At 43.6% G+C, this 16911-nt stretch overlaps 2 protein-coding genes across 6 annotated transcripts in view; one reads left to right on the top strand and one right to left on the bottom strand.

Annotated features, from left to right (window-relative positions):
- The window catches only part of OSBPL9 (oxysterol binding protein like 9), a 102754-nt gene that overhangs the window by 15189 nt on the left and 70654 nt on the right, over positions 1 to 16911 (top strand). The window lies entirely within an intron of this gene.
- Positions 12420 to 14575, bottom strand: LOC146348177 (uncharacterized). Its single transcript, XM_084852513.1, has 4 exons — positions 14485 to 14575; positions 14334 to 14399; positions 14102 to 14239; positions 12420 to 13965 (listed from the first exon to the last, which is right to left on the bottom strand). The coding sequence occupies exons 2-4, from the start codon at positions 14392 to 14394 to the stop codon at positions 12512 to 12514; spliced, it is 1653 nt and encodes a 550-aa protein (XP_084708639.1). The 5' UTR covers positions 14395 to 14399; positions 14485 to 14575; the 3' UTR covers positions 12420 to 12511.

Genomic DNA, 16911 nt, shown 5'->3' with positions numbered 1-16911 from the left:
GCTTCTTGGTGATGGAGCAGCCAAACAAACCTAGCCTTGGAGCTGGGGAGGGGGGCTTGCCATGTAAATGTAGGGCTAATTTTCATTCCCTTTTGTAGTTTAGAAGTTAGGAGGAAGGGTGGGACTCATTATGATCATCAGAGGGCAGCAGAACACTTGCCATGGTAAGCAAAAATGTGGAATTTTGTTTAATATAGGTGAGACTGGTAAATTAATTCTAATAACATATACATAGTGTTGCAAGTTGTGTTCATGTCATACTAGGAATGTCATTTGATTAAAGAAATCTTAGTTGATTAGATATACGTTTTCGTTGATTAAATCTGCCTGAGTATATAAATTATAAGGCTGCAATTCTTGTGTGCAAATTTCCTAGGAGTAAGTGCCATTGAAATTAGTGGTTCTTACTTCTCAGTAAACTCATAACACATGATTTACATAGCCATTATTAAAATGTATTTATTTAGGATAATTTATATCCTGCCTTTCTACTAAACAACACCCAAAGCAGCTAACGACAATTGCATAAAAACATGTCAAAATACAAACAACAAGATGAAATTAAAAAAGACATAAGAGGCATGGGACAGATAAAAAACCAAAGTTAGCATAGAAACCTTTGTAGGCTAATGTAAAGTTGCCTAAACAAAACCATATTAATGAGGCAGCAGAAAGTACTGAGGGAAGGGGCCAGATGTACCTCTTTAAACACCCCACATCATCATCATACACAAGACGCATAAAAGGATAACATGCAGAGACAGGCAGAGTGGGAAGAGCTTTCTGTGTTTCCTGATACTGATCAGTACTGATCAGAGTGTGCTAGCACTCCCGCAACAGGTCTGCAGCACGAAGTCAAAACTCCCTGCTTCTGCTTGATTCGCTTTGATTCGCCTTTGATGCTGAGGCTGTTGAGTGCCCCGCCGCTACCGCCGAAAAGCTCCAGCCATTCTGGGTCCCACTGTGGGGAAGATAACTTGGGCCCAAATTTTGCTGACTTGCCTTTCCAGGAGTGATTGAAAAGATAGCATGATATGCAAGAGAGGCTGCAGCGGCACTGTGATACATAGAATCATACAATAGTGGGGTTGGAAGGGGCCTATAAGACCATCGAGTCCAACCCCTTGCTCAATGCAGGAATCTAAGTCAAAGCATCCCTGACAGATGGCTGTCCAGCCTCGTCTTGAATGCCTCCAGTGTGGGAGAGCCCACCACCTCCCTAGGTAATTGGTTCCATTGTCGTATTGCTCTAACAGTCAGGACATTTTTCCTGATGTTCAGCCGGAATCTGGCTTCCTGTAACTTGAGCCTATGATTCTGTGTCCTGCACTCTGGGATGATGGAGAAGAGATCCTGTCCTTCCTTGCTGTGGTAACCTTTCAAGTACTTGAAGGGCGCTATCATATCTCCCCTCAGTCTTCTCTTCTCAAGGCTAAACATGCCCAGTTCTTTCAGTCTCTCTTCATAGGGCTTTGTTTCCGATCCCCTGATCATCCTTGCTGCCCTCCTCTGAACCCTCTCCAGCTTGTCTGCATCCTTCTTAAAGTGTGGTGCCCAGAACTGGGCACAGTACTCCAGATGAGGCCTAACCAGTGCTGAGTAGAGGGGAACTAGTACTCCCCGGGATTTGGAAGCTGTATGTCTATTAATGCAGCCCAAAAGAGCATTGGCCTTTTTTGCAGCCACATCACATTGTTGGCTCATATTCAGCTTGTGATCGACAACAATTCCAAGATCCTTCTCGCTTGTAGTGCTGTTGAGCCACATATCCCCCATCTTGTAACTGCGTATTTGGTTTCTTTTTCCTAGGTGCAGAACTTGGCATTTATCTCTATTAAATGTCATTCGGTTGTTTTCTGCCCAGCACTCCAGCCTATGCAGATCACTTTGAGTATTGTTTGTCTTCCAAAGTATTAGCTATCCTGGCCAAATTTTGTGTCATCTCCAAATCTGATCAGCATTCCCCGCACCTCCTCCTCCAAGTCATTAATAAACATGTTGAAGAGCATTAGTAGTAAAGGAGGGGGGCCCGCATAAAACTCTAAACCATGCTCCATTTGTGAAGGTGAAAGTTGCGCCGCCTCCCGTTGAGATGGGAAGTCCCGCCCTAGCCGGAAGCCCCACGTATGCGATCAGCTGACCCCGGTCATATGACCTTCAGGGTCACCTGACGGGGGTCATGTGACCCCTCTATGAACTCGCCATGCCACCATGGACCCATAGGAATTGGTTTTAGAGCCCTAGGAGGCACAGGCGCGGAAATGGCCCGTGGTGCCACTTCCAAGCCATTCCCCAGATTGGCCCGGCGGGGTCATGTGACCCCTCTACGAACTCGCCACGCTGCCGTGGACCAATCGGTATTGGTTTTAGAGCCCTAGCGGGTACGGGTGCAGAGATGGCCCACGGGGCTTTTTCCAAGCAGCGCCTGGAGTGGTCCTGCGGGGTCTTGTGACCCCTCTCTGAACTCACCGCACCGTCGTGGACCAATAGGAAGAGGTCTTAGAGCCTAGCCCTGTAAGGTTACGCCCCGCAACCCCATTGACCAATAGGGACCACCTTGCCTCCAGAAAAACAGCCATTTATCATGCCCAGACATGTTTTCTGCACAGAGAACATGGCGCAGCCAAGAGTGACTGAGGGACCTACAGGTTTTACTTATCTCCCAGTACCCTTGTGCATTCAGCCCAGAAAGATGGAAACTGCACCTATGAAACCTGGAGTCATAAACAGTAAACCAGGGAAGGGAGCTGATGTCACAGCGACTGTAACAGCTTACCTTTAGCTGTATTTCCCATGGGGCAAAGAACGTTTCCTGAAACCGAGTTACGTGCCTCTTGGAGTACGGATAGTACTGAGGTGAAGCGTGTTGAAGACATGGATGGTGGGGTGCTTATGAAAATAGCCACCTCGCCTTTAGAGAAAATGGAGCTGGAGGATCCTGACACAACCTGGCCTACTTTCCGCACATCCCTTGAGGATCTGGAAGAGGAGATGGAATTTGTGGCAGAAAAAGGAGCCACACCAGTAAGTGTTTATTTCTGAGATTTGTTCTTAATAGTATTTAGAGACCGATTCCAGGGGTGGGGGGTGCATGCTGCTGACTCTAAGCTTTTCATTGTTTTACACAGGGACATGGAATGTACGGTGATATCGAGAACCTGAACATCGGGAGTTCACCGGCAGTCAACATTTCCTTCCTGTCATGTATTTCCCCAGACACGGTCATAGAAAGATAATGTTTTCTGTGGTGGTTGTTTCTTTTTGCACCAATAAAAATGCTTTGTAGTAACCCTAAGCATCCATTCTTGCGTTAACCTACAAAATGTCAGAGCATGAAGAAATCCTAAAGAAGATTTATTATAACTCCAGTGAAGTTGGGAGTTTGGTTGGAGTGAACCCCTTATTTCAGGAGGCAAAGAAACAGAGCAAAACGTTGGTCAGAAGAGAGGTTACCAAGTGGCTCTCAGATCAGGAGGCTTACACACTGCATAAACCAGCCAGGATCCATTTTAAACGAAATAGGACCATAGTGTCTGAAGTGGATGCACAATGGCAAGCCGATTTAGTCAACATGAAGCAATTTTCTCAATACAACAATGGTTACAAGTATATTTTAACAGTGATAGACATTCTGTCTAAATATGCCTGGGCTTGTGCTCTAAAAGGCAAAACGGGCAGGGAAGTGTCTGGAGCTTTTAAAGCGGGTTTCACACAAGACGGAAGGCAGCCTATCAAAATACAGACGGACAAAGGAACGGAGTTCCTAAACAAGGATGTGGGTCGTCTATTCAAAAAACATGGGGTACACCATTTTGTTTCCAATACTGAGGTAAAACCAGGGGTCGTTGAGAGATTCAACAGGACTTTAAAAACAAAAATGTGGAGGTATTTCACAGCCAACAATACCTTAACTTATATAGACGTGCTACCGCAATTCCTAAAAACTTATAACCATAGCTTTCACAGAACCATCAAAGCTAGGCCTGTGGATGTTAATCAGTCTAACTCCCTGGCCATTTGGAAAGTAGTCTATGGGAGCTCTGTAAAAAGGAAACATGAGGCACCCCTGCTCAGAAAAGGGGATCATGTGCGGATTTCTAAAAGCAAGGGTGTTGTTGCGAAGGGTTATGAACAGAATTTCACCACAGAGTTATTTATAGTGGATCAAGTCATCCAAAGAGCAAAGAGACCTGTCTACCAGTTAAAAGATTATGACGGAGACACAGTAGTGGGGGCCTTCTATCCTGAAGAATTACAGAAGGTTAATGCCACGGAGGATACGGTGTACAGGATCGAAGAAGTCCTGACTACAAAAAGTAGGGATAGGAGAAAGTATCACCTAGTGAAATGGTTAGGCTGGCCTAGCAAGTTCAACAGGTGGGTGCTCACTTCTGATCTTTGTGAACCTGTATAGAAGGGCAGAACAGGATGGGTGACAGTGGGTTTTACATTACCCTGCCTAGTAATGCCTGTGCAGTGGTTTTCCCTCAGAACATCATCTCTGCATTTACTATACGCCTAGCAAGATCTCTGGACCTTCCAGGGTCATGGGAAGTGGGTCTGGTTGAGATACAATACCCTCAGAGCTGGTACACTCTAACTAGCGATGCACACATTGAAATTCATCAAGGGAACAGCAAGTGGACCTTTTTTCTGCGCAGTGGCTATTATGCGAGCATTCCTGATCTGGTCGAAAACATAAACAAGCTTATACTAGATAAACCAGGTGGCCTGGAAATGATTATGCACTACGATGCGGTGTCTGGAAAAGTTGTTAAAGCCACAACACCGTATAGCATAGAAGCCAGTACAGAGCTGATCCACATATTGGGGCCGTTATCTGGAAATTCTGACATAACCGGTGGCTTTAACACCTTATATATCTACACCGATATTGTGGAACATCAGATTGTTGGGGACTTTTATGTACCTTTACTGCGCTGTATGCCGGTGCGTGGACAGAACAAGTAATGTGTCAATATTGGGTATGACAAGCCTCACTACATACCTGTGAGTAAGCATCACATCGACACCATCACTGTTGAAATAAAGACGGATCAGAACAAAAGTGTACCGTTTCATTTTGGTAAGGTTGTTGTGAAGCTGCACTTTCGCCCCCGGAGATCCCAGGTATTTTAAAGTTAAAATGGTCATCCTAAAAACATATGGGGAACCTACCCTGTATAGGGGATATTATAGGGCCCAGGCCGGAAATGAGTTGCCAGGATTCCATGGTGTCCCTGTTATGTACAGGGCGGGGATTGGCGGGATTTTCAGGAGCCTTTTCCGAAAAGCAGTTTCCCTTTTGAGAAGAGGCTTGGACATCATCAAACCCCACACGAAAACTGCTGCACGTAATATTGCTAAAGATGTGGCTGGTCACGTTACTCAAGCAGTTCTGAATAGAGTGAACAATCCACTTTCTCAAGAGGGGTCAGGCCTAATGTATATTAAAAGGAAAAGGAGCCGAAAAAGAAAAGCATCACGGGTGAGATTGATTGGACCACCCCACCCCCTTAAAAGAAAAGTTGTGAGAGGAAAGAGATGTCAGAAGCGATGTGTTGTAAGAAAGAAGAGACGTCCAGCTGCGTCAAAAAGAGATATATTTTAGACTCAATCATGGCTTTTATCCGCTGCGGCTCTGAAGAATGCACTAAATCTGAACTGGATCTCTTCAGCATTGGTCCTGCGCAGACCAGTATTGAGAGAAGTTTGTTTATCGAAGTACCCCCCTTGTCAGCCCTGACAGAATCTGCACCCATAGACTTCTTCATCGCAGGAAATGGTGAAGATTATATGGATCTAAATAACACCTTGCTCTATGTGTGCTACAAAATTGTCAATGAAGATGGGAGCAACATTGCTGCAGATGCGGCAGTAGGCCTGGTGAATTACCACATAGCATCCATCTTTAGTCAACTGGATGTAACAGTGGGAGATGGACTTATAAGTCAGAGTAATAATTCTTATCCTTATTGTGCTTTCATTGAATCTGTGCTGAACTATAGTGAGGATACTCTAGCAACACAATTCTCAGCAGGCCTATTTTACAAAGATACAGCTGGGGAACACGAATCTGTGGGTCTGGACAGAAACAATCAAGGCTTCATTAAAAGAGCAAACCTAACAGCTCAAAGCCGAAAAATAGAGCTATTGGGACATCTTCATACTGATCTGTTTTTTCAGGAAAAACTGCTGTTAAATGGAGTTGATGTGAAAATTAAACTTACATGCAGCAAAGATGCTTTCTGCTTAATGACAGAAAGCACAGCAAGATGTTACAGACCGCAAATTTTGTCAGCCTCCCTTTTTGTGAAAAAAGTGAGGGTGGCCCCTGGCGTTCACTTAGGCCATGCAGAGGTTCTGTTGACAGCCAACGCCAAATACCCTGTGGATCATGTGAGTATGAAAGTGTTTAGCATTCCCAGAGGAAGCCGCGTTGCCAATCAAGAAAACCTGTTTTGGGGGCAACTGCCTAAACAGGTCGTTATAGGCCTAGTGGATAATGATTCCTTCAGCGGAGCTTTCAATAAAAATCCATTTAATTTTCAGCATTATGCTATTAATTTCGCAGCTCTTTACCTGGATAGAGAGCAAATCCCCACGAAGCCACTCCAACCCAATTTTGAAGATGGAAACTGTGTAAGAGAATACATGAGTCCGGTACAAACAGCTGGCAAACATATGAAAGATAGGGCCCTTTTAATTAACCATGAGGAGTATGCAAATGGTTACACACTTTTTGCATTCGACTGGACGCCGGACCAAGAATGTGGAGATCACTATTCTTTGATTAAAACTGGGAATCTGAGAGCAGAATTCCGTTTTGCTAAAGCCCTGGCCGCCACGGTCAACATGATTGTTTATGGTGTTTTTGACAATGTGATAGAAATAAATCACAGGAGAAATGTCCTGTTTGACTATATGTAACATGGACAGCGTGCAGCTAACTCGTGTGCTATCTTCAAGCTCCTACACCAGAAATATTTTCTACGGCGTGTTTCCTTGTGACATGCTTCCCAGTGGGAGGGTACACCAAAGGCCTGTGGGGTTAGTAGTCAATACCCACCCCCACAAGCTACCTGGAGAACACTGGCTGGCCATCTACTTGACAGAGGATAAAAGTGGAGAGTTTTTTGATTCCTACAGGCACCTGCTCAACCACCGCCTCTTCCCTAAAACCATCATGCATTTTTAAAGAAAAAATGCCAGGAAGACTGTGTTTCAATCCAGGCAACTCCAAGCCGATGAGTCCGTGGTTTGTGGCTACCATTGTGTATTTTTCCTGCAGCACCGTTGCAAAGGCCTAATATTTAAACAGATTCAAGAACTGTATTCTCACAATTTAGAAAGAAATGATCAAATGGTGGAACATTTTGTGAAAAACAAGAAGAATATGTCCAGGCACGCCTCAGACATGTTCCAACCTGCCCAACACTGTAGATCATGCCGTGATTTTCATAGCCGTATTTCCCAATAAAGCAACCTCTATTGGGATTTTTTAAAACAAAGAATGTCTTGTCTGTATGTTTTCTAACTATTTACCCTATTCTCACAATTTAGAAAGAAAGGATAAATGGTGGATCATTTTGTAAAAAAACAAGAAGAACTTGCCCAGGCATGCCTTAGACATGCTCCAACCTGCCCAGGCATGCCTTAGACATGCTCCAACCTGCCCAGGCATGCCTTAGACATGCTCCAACCTGCCCAACGCTGTAGATCATACCGTGATTTTCATAGCCGCATTTCCCAATAAAGCATTCTCTATTGGGGTTTTTTAAAACAAAGAATTTCTTGTCTGTATGTTTTCTAAGTATTTACCTTAAAGTAGACAGGCACAGCGCAGATTACTTTAAGTAAGTTTTTTTTATGAATACTAATTTATTTTTTAGTCCTGATAAAACAAAAACCACAAAAGGTTACTTCATAAGCTGAACCAGGTAGGAGCATCAGAACGCTTTTGTTTTTTAGCACTCGTAGAGGTGTGCAACAACATTGGCGTCACACCTTTGGGGTTCTTTAGGTAGTCCAATGTTTCTCTATGGGTAGGATTACCCACTACAGATGCTGGGACATTTAGTTCAGCCAGAGCACTCATAAAAACATCCCATCCTTTTGGGGTATGCTTGGTTTTCAGGGTCTGTGTGACCCCTTCACCAAATCCAGAATATTGGAACCAGGTACAGCCACCCCCTTGTACACAAAGGCTCCTTTCTCATCCCATGAAGAAACATCTCTGTTTTGCTGCATTTTGATCAATAGGAGCCTTGCATTGTTCTTATATCTAGCAGGAAGACTGTCCAGTACTTCTTGGAAGACATTGTCAGAGATTACTGATGCTTCCACAGAGGCTTGTTGTGGCTTAGGTAGAAACAGTTTTAGGTTTTCTTTCTCCGCCTCCCTCTGTCTTACATGGGTCAGATATTTTTGAAGCAAAGAAGCATAACGTTCAACTTTTTCATGTTCTGTTAAGTCGCTCCTGTGGAGGATTCCCTGCATCTCAGTATCTAGTGAGCTGATTGCTGCAGTTCTGAAGTTTTCCTCCTTAGGAGGTGGCCCCTTTAATTTTTCCAGCTGGTGGCTAGGGACCAAATACATATTTTCAGCATACTCCATTACTGATTGGCTAAAAACCCGGTGAGCAGGGGGACTGCAAAACTTAGTAACAGTCCAAGAAACCCACCAGATTGTCTCACCAGATGCTTCTTTCTTCTCAGAGAGACTTTCTTGTTACTCAGGCTTTTAATAAGGTTACGTTTCTTTCTTAATGTACGTACCTGTTGGGGAGATAGAGGAATGCTGCCTTTTAAAGTATTGAGTGCTATTTCTGAGATGGCCGCAATCAGATCATCAGATGCTGCACATAAAATGGCTTTCCTCTGGCGTGGCGGTGTCTTAATAAGAATTTTTAAGAGTGCCAAATTTCTCTTTACACGGTTAGACAAGTTGCCTTGCAGAGGAGCTGGGCATCAATAGATGGGCTAGCACTAAAGGCGATGCCGTTTGTAACCAGCTGGAGCTTTTTTCATGGTGTACACTACAGGCCAGTCTGGTGGAAAAAGACTTGTTCTTAACCTGTAAGTTTCTGGGGTAGATGCATTTAAATCTACCACCAGATAACCATAAGGTTTGCTTGTAGAATCTGCAAACGCCTCCATGAAGAATTGACTGTTTTGCGGGTACATTTGATGAGCTAAAATCGCAATTTGTAATTTATCCCTGGGGTTTTTGAACAGCACCATATATTTTGCATTTAGGCTGATGGTGCGGTTGCGTTTGCCCTTGCAGAAAATATTCTGCGTGATGAAAAAAATACTCAAGTTCCTGTGGTGTACATACTGAGTAAAGGCCTTTTCGACTTCACAGCTCTCAGACGCTGACAACATCAGGTCGTCTATCACCAAAAAATTTACTTTATTGAGGGGTAACAAATCATTATCAAATTTTGCAGGCAAACCCTCCACAAACTGAATAAATGGGTATTTACATAGCAGATCTTTGTACAGAGGCTGCCAACAACCATAACACCACACAATATTTTCAGGTATAACCGAGAACACACTGTGAGCATTGTCCAGCATATTTTTGATGAAAAAGCTTTTCCCACAGTTGCTAGGCCCCGCTAGAATGGCTGAAAAGGGGTGTTGCCAATGTGTATTCATAGTCAAAATCCGTAAGGCAGTGTGTTAAACCCTTCAGTAATAACTCTTTTATCATATACCACCTTTTGAGTTTTCCTGAGAGTCTTAGTTTCCATAGTCCAATGGCTTTTGTTCCTTACAATACCTGGCTGCTGTACGACAATCTCACAAGGCGGTCTGCGCTCCCTGTCTGAGACGTAGGCAAAAACTAAGTCTTTGAGACTGTTGAAATTAATTTTTTCACAGTTAGTGGTGTTCAATGTAATGCCTTTGACCTTCAAAAAAACTTTCCCTTCTCCTGAAAGTTTAAAACCATAGGACTTAGGACCAGCCGACACAAACTCTGTGATAGATTCATCTGCAGGGATTTCACTTGTGAGGTCTCCTAAGTAATCACCAAGAGGGGGTATTTACTGCCCCTCCCTACTCACAAATATCACCGAATCTGTATCGTGATATAAACATCGATCTTGAAGGCCATCTAGCAAAGTGTAGAGCTTCAGCCGAGCATATGCTGTTGTAAAGGCAGCTATGAACACATTCTTCCTACCTAGAGTTATCATGCGGTCTTCAGAATGTTTCCAGGACACGCATGCGGCATCAGTATCGATAAATTCACATATTGAAACCTCATAAGCATCAGAAAACAGAATCTGAAATAACTCATCAGGGTCTCTCACCACTTGTGTGTTAGGCAGGTTTGACCTCTGGCCAAATTTCCCCTACAGAGAATTTAAAAATAATTTTGCAATTTGCTGTTTTGCGGGGTTCACGGCAATCTCATCAGGGCGCAATGCCACCCCTTCTTTTTGGAGATAATCAGCGATAAATCGCTGTTTATTTTCTGCGCTGACACACCAGTGTGGGTACCCTGAAGCCTCCTGTTTTTTGCGAAGGTGCATGTCAATGTAATCTGAAAACAAACGGGTGGTCCGCTTTTCAAAATGCCAGACTTCATAAATTTTCACAACCTTGTAGCCCTTTTCTACAGCTGCATTCAGCTCAACAGTGCACCATGTTCCTAGCAGAGCCCATTCCTCATCAGAATGTTTACACGTTTCCTGCTGATGCGCTGCTGCACAAGCTGCACACAGGGTAAACATGAGCTTACCGCCCACCTTGGTAGGGAGGACCGGGAAGAAAAGACCTCGGGGTGGGTAAACTTTAACCTTTGCAATCCCGAAGTAATCTGAGAGCGGTTTAAAGTTCTCATAAATTATTTTGGGGTGACCACAAGGGTATGCTTTATTCTTGTTCACATAGGGATACAGGCTTGTGAAATCATAGTAATGAATCCGTTCCCCATCTTCAGGTTTATAATACAGACAGACCGCATTAGTACGCCCCCCAAAGAGAGCGTCTCTACCCCATCAGTTTCAGTTCAGCAGCCCTTTTCTGTGTGGAGTTGTACAGGAATTCATATGTTTTACCCTGCAGGGGGTTCTTATCCTCTGGAGAATAACACACTAAACACCCATGCCAAAAGCAGCCGTGAAATTCAAAGGCTGTCTTCTTCTTCTCTATGACCGCATAGCCATCTAGAAAATAAGGGCCAGCTTTGAATTCCCCACCCTTTAAGGCGTGCTGAATCTGAATGTTTTCTTTATGCTCTATGTAACTCAACCACCTAATTGCAGGGGTAGAAAACCGTTTACACTGCCGGTGATAATTATCTGGTGGGGGTATGGCAATGGTGTATTCCGTCAGAAACTTAAACCTGTACATTGCAAAAGATGTACTAGCCAGAGTGGGGTATTGGAATGGATCTATTGCTAACCTTTTCTTCACATACTTCTTACCATTCCAAAACGCTCTCACTGTCTGTGTCAGTTCCATGATTTCATGTCGGTACTTGGTGCATGCCTGCTCCAAAATATTAACATCTTGCCTGCAGTAAAACATCAACTCTTTCTGCATTTCAAAAGTTTTTGACTTGTTCTCATCATACCACGCTAAAAAAGCCTCTCTCTCTCCAGGCATCATGTATTGGGCACCATAGTCCTCTGCTTTAGGCAGCAAGCCCACATAGTCCCAATTCTCAGGTTTGTTAAAATAATGTGGGAAGTAGCCCTTGGTGCCGGAAATCCCAAGGCTTTTGGTAGCTTTGAGAGGGCCATGGGTAGATGACAGAGTGAATCGATAAATTTTATATCTAGCCCCTTCATGGTGATACACAGCAATTTTCCCCCTTGAGTAATAAGATCTACAGTAAGTTTCTCTTCTATCAGCTGGCTGAGAATAAAGTAACCATCATACCCCTTTGAGTTATGGGCTATAAAAGTGCACCCTTTGAACTACGCACTGTCTGTGAAGGTCTTGATAAAATCAGAGAGACAGGAATCACCCTTGAACTCCCATGTTTTGCCAGCCATGGCCCACGGGCTTACATCCCCATGTGCTTTCACACGCCGCTTTCTATTCTTCTTACCCTTACCTGGTTTATCCTTAACCACAAACGCTTTTGCAAAACAGAAATTAGGAACATGAAATCCTGAAGACTGGTGCGCTTCAAAGTCATAAAACATGTATATCACAGACACTTTAGGCTTCTTAAGATGCCCCATATAGCACTCATGCTTATTACCATATATGATAAACCCCCAACAGACAGTGCACCGCCTTCCTGGACAACGCTCAAAGTCATGATCACCTTTCTGGAAAGTCTGACAGTATTCACAATACTCTCTAAAGACACATTTTACTTTACCCTCTAAGGCCAATTCTCAATGTCTATTTAAGCAGGCGCTGGATCTACAGTTCATCCGACAACGTCCGCACCTCTTCATTTTACCAACATTTACAGCACAATCTGCACTCAAGCAGAGCCTGCACATATATAGACAACTGTGACTGTGGGTAAAGATTGTACTTCATATTTCACAATAGTTTTGAGCTCCAAAAACCGCCTTTACACTATGCACACCATAATAATGATCGTCGTGTAGCATCATAGTATAGGTTTTGGGGTACCTAGGCCCTGGTACTTTAAATAGCCCCCAACCTTTTTTTGTGAAACGTATGACTTGAATGTTGACCCTTAAATGGTTTTCAATCAATGAAATGTCACTGAGGGCTACTTTTTTCTGTTCAGACCAACCAAGCTCCGTATGTAACTGTCTGGCGGCGGTCAACAATTCTGCATCTGTGGGTGTCCTCTCGGCCATTATGGCTAAAAGACCCCCAGCAAAGCAGAGATTGGTGCCTGTGTAATTTAGATCTACCAAATGTTGTCGTTTTCTAAGGATGATTTGACTGTTCGGGAGAGAACCTATTTTCCTACTTGGATTCCCACCGCCCTGTGGAGCCCTCACAATTGTAACAATCAACCGCAGCGTAACATCCCCACATATTTCAGCACGGCTTTGCAGGAGATTACTGATATGGGATAGAAAATCTTCTACATGTAAAACATCCCTATGTCTTTTAACTGAAAAAAGAGGATAAGCTAATCCCCCGCGGTCCAATCGTAGTTGGACAAAATCTTGAGGAGAGATTCTCCTATTAACATCATCCAGGATTTGCTGGATCGTTGTGTATAATGCAGTCACAGCCTGTGAGAATGATGTTACATGTTCTAAATCAACAAATCTAAATTCTTCACCTGTGTGCATTGACCTGTAACGCTTATGTTCCCACTCCCACCTGCGCACAAGTTCTGCATATACTTGTGGGGGTTGGTCCGCATTTGTGTTATTTGTGGGTGGGGTTTGGTCCAACCCTGAAGCATCCCTGGAAGCTTCAGAAGACTGTGAGGTATCTTGAGACACCACCTCTGGAGGGTCACCCTGTATGCATGCTTCAGAAAACTGTGAGGCATCCTGAGAGTCTGCCATTGGAGAGCAGCTTTTCTTAGGAGGCCTTTGATTTTTACAGGCATAGAGTGTTTTTTTAGCCCTGTTTAATATTTTACTAACCCTCCTCTGCCAGTAAAATCGTGCTTTGTTTAATGTGTTCTTCCTATGCCGTCTTTTCCAAAACCTCTGGCGTGGTTTACCACCCCCAACTTGTACGTGTCTAAAGAATGTGTTGCCATGTGCAGGATACTTTGTATGCATTTTAATCTGAAAAGAGCTTGCTTCAGATAACCCATCGTTATCAGCACTTAAAAACTTGCGTATGGCTGCTTCAATCTCTGTACGGCGCTTCATGAGCTCATAGCCTTCTTTCAGTCTTTTAGAAGCATGTTCAAGCCAATTAGCAAGCCCCCTCCCTGGTTTAGAGATTGCAGACTCTGGGTGCCCTTCATATCTTGATCTCTTTGCCTTTGGTCCTCTGGGGCCATATGGTTCTACAGAGGTACTTTTCACAGTTGCAGGTTTCTGGTCTAAAACCAAAAAAAAAAAAAAAATGAGAAGGGGTAGGGCACATCCTTTTTAATTAGGTACAAACCTCTCTCTCTCTCTCTCTCTCTCTCTCTCTCTCACACACACACACACACACACACCCCGTCAATGCCTTACCTGTGCCTACTGGCAGTCTGGTAGCCTTTGGAGTTTTAAAAGGAGCTCTAACAGGCGTCATGTTCATTGTCTTGGCCTTTGGCCCTCTGGGGTCATGTGGTTTTACAGAGACACTTTTCACAGTTGCAGGTTTCTGGTCTAAAACCAAAAAAATAAAAATGAAAAGGGGTAGGGCACATCCTTATTAATTAGGTACAAACCTCTCTCACCCCCCCCCCCATCAGTGCCTTACCCGTGCCTATTGGCGGTCCAGTAGCCTTTGGAGTTTTAAAAGGAGCTCTAACAGACGTCATGTTCACTGCAAAAAGCAATAACCACTTCAGTAGATTCCTACTTTCAATATGACCCTCCCCAATCCCTTACCATCATTAACTTTATTTTACCTATTTTATCATCAGAAGGTGGTGCTTGGTTTTTCTTGTGGCCTTCTTTGGGGGGTTAATCACAGCAGCCTCCTGAACATTGGTTGTGGTTTCTAAAAAAGAAAACACACACACACTGCTTTCAGCTTTACAGGAAACCTTAAAAACCACATGACAATTATTAAAACAATTCTGTTTTATCTGTGCTTCCAGATGCCTGTGTTAGTGCTGTCCTGGGCCTTTACTTGCTAAAAGAATGGCTGGCCATAAAGTCTTCTGTAAATATATATATATAAAAATAAAACATTATACACATAGCCAGTACTTTCAGAAACAGCATGTTGTTTTTACATTAAAAATACCCCCACCCCCAAAGCCTTACCCAGTTCTTTATCATTTGACTTAATTTTGGTGCATTTCTGTCAGGTGTGTGATTTCATGAGATAGTAAATAAGGAGAAGGTGCTAGTTCAATCACTCAAAGGTACGTAGAGTCTTGTCTCAAGCTTTTGCTCCACCTCCACCTCCTACACGCACTACGTATGGTGTGAGAGCCTTTTGACCATTTCTAGCAGACCCCTTGAGAAGCATGGAGGGGGAAACAGCTATGCTAGTTCATGCTTATTTAAGCACAGCTTGTGGGCAAATACCCTATAAAATACCAAATTCAAAACGTTCTTAATTTTGCAAAAAACACTTTCTACAATTCAAGATGATATTGAACAGCAGTTAAACCCCCTCAACCTTGATCTCCAAATTCATAGTCTGGCTGATGTGTTCAACACTTTTACTGTGGTGATGCAGTTTGCTGATGGAAAAATCAACTGGGGGCGGATTTTAACCATTTTTCTTTTTGGAGGTATAATTGTACAGAAGCTACAGACACACGATGGGGCTCTAACAAGACAGAATATAGAAGAACTTACTAATTTTATCACAGCCTATATCATAAACACCAAATCAAATTAGATCATGGATCATGAAGGATGGGTAATTTTGAAACACCACACCACACTAAGATCCATATCCCTTGCTACAGATGTGTGTTCTTTTAATATTTATTATGGGTGGGGTGCCCCTTCATGGATCACTGCCTTGTTGTGGCGAAGGGGCTTGCGTAACTCGGTGAAGCCATAAGCTATGCCGTGCAGGGCCACCCAAGACGGACAGGTCATGGCAGAAAGTTCTGACAAAATGTGGTCCACTGGAGAAGGAAATGGCAACCCACTCCAGTATTCTTGCCAAGAAAACCCCATGGATCGTATCACAAGGCTAAAATATATGACTCTGGAAGATGAGCCCCTCAGGTCGGAAGGTGTCCAGTATACTACTGGGGAAGAGCAGAGGGTATTTCCAAGTAGCGCCAGAAAAAGTGAAGCGGCTGGGACAAAGCCGAAAGGACACTCAGCTGTGGATGTGTCTGGTAGTGAAAAGAAAATCCGATGCTGTAAAGAACAATATTGTTTAGGCACCTGGAATGTCAGATCAATGAATCAAGGTAAGCTGGAGGTGGTCAAACATGAGATGGCAAGATTGAACATCGACATCTTGGGAATCAGTGAACTAAAATGGACAAGCATGGGCGAATTTAATTCAGGTGACCATCATATCTACTACTGTGGGCAAGAATCCCTTAGAAGAAATGGAGCAGCACTCATAGTCAACAAAAGGGTGGGAAAAGCAGTACTGGGGTACAATCTCAAAAACGATAGAATGATCTCAGTACGAATCCAAGGCAAACCACTCAACATCACAGTAATTCAAGTCTATACCCCAACCACTGATGCCGAAAAAGCTGAGGTTGATCGGTTCTATGAAGACCTACAACACCTTCTAGAACTAACAGCAGAAAAAGATGTCCTCTTCATCATAGGGGATTGGAATGCTAAAGTAGGAAGTCAAGAAATCACCGGGATAACAGGCAGGCATGGCCTTGGTGTACAAAATGAAGCAGGACAAAAGCTAATAGAGTTTTGCCAAGAGAACACGCTGATCATAGCAAACACTCTTTTCCAACAGCACCAGAGGCGACTCTACACATGGACATCACCAGATGGTCAATATCGAAATCAGATTGATTATGTGCTTTGCAGCCAAAGATGGAGAAGCTCCATACAGTCAGTAAAAACAAGACCTGGAGCTGACTGTGGCTCAGATCATGAGCTTCTTGTTGCAAAATTTCGGCTTAAATTGAAGAACGTAGGGAAAACCACTAAACCATTCAGGTATGATCTCAATCATATCCCTTATGAATATACAGTGGAGGTGAGGAATAGATTTCAGGGATTAGACCTGATAGACTGAGTGCCTGAGGAACTATGGACGGAGGTCCGTAACATTGTTCAGGAGGCAGCAACGAAATCCATCCCACAGAAAAAGAAATGCAAGAAAGCCAAGTGGCTGTCTGATGAGGCTTTACAAGTAGCTGAGGAAAGAAGGGAAGCGAAAA

Source organism: Heloderma suspectum, chromosome 4, assembly GCF_057233095.1.
Source record: "Heloderma suspectum isolate Gila_16-S chromosome 4, 16-S_ref, whole genome shotgun sequence".
NCBI classification, from domain to species: Eukaryota; Metazoa; Chordata; class Lepidosauria; order Squamata; family Helodermatidae; genus Heloderma; species Heloderma suspectum.
Note: the sequence above shows the minus strand (reverse complement) of the source record. Positions and strands in the feature narration are given on the sequence as shown.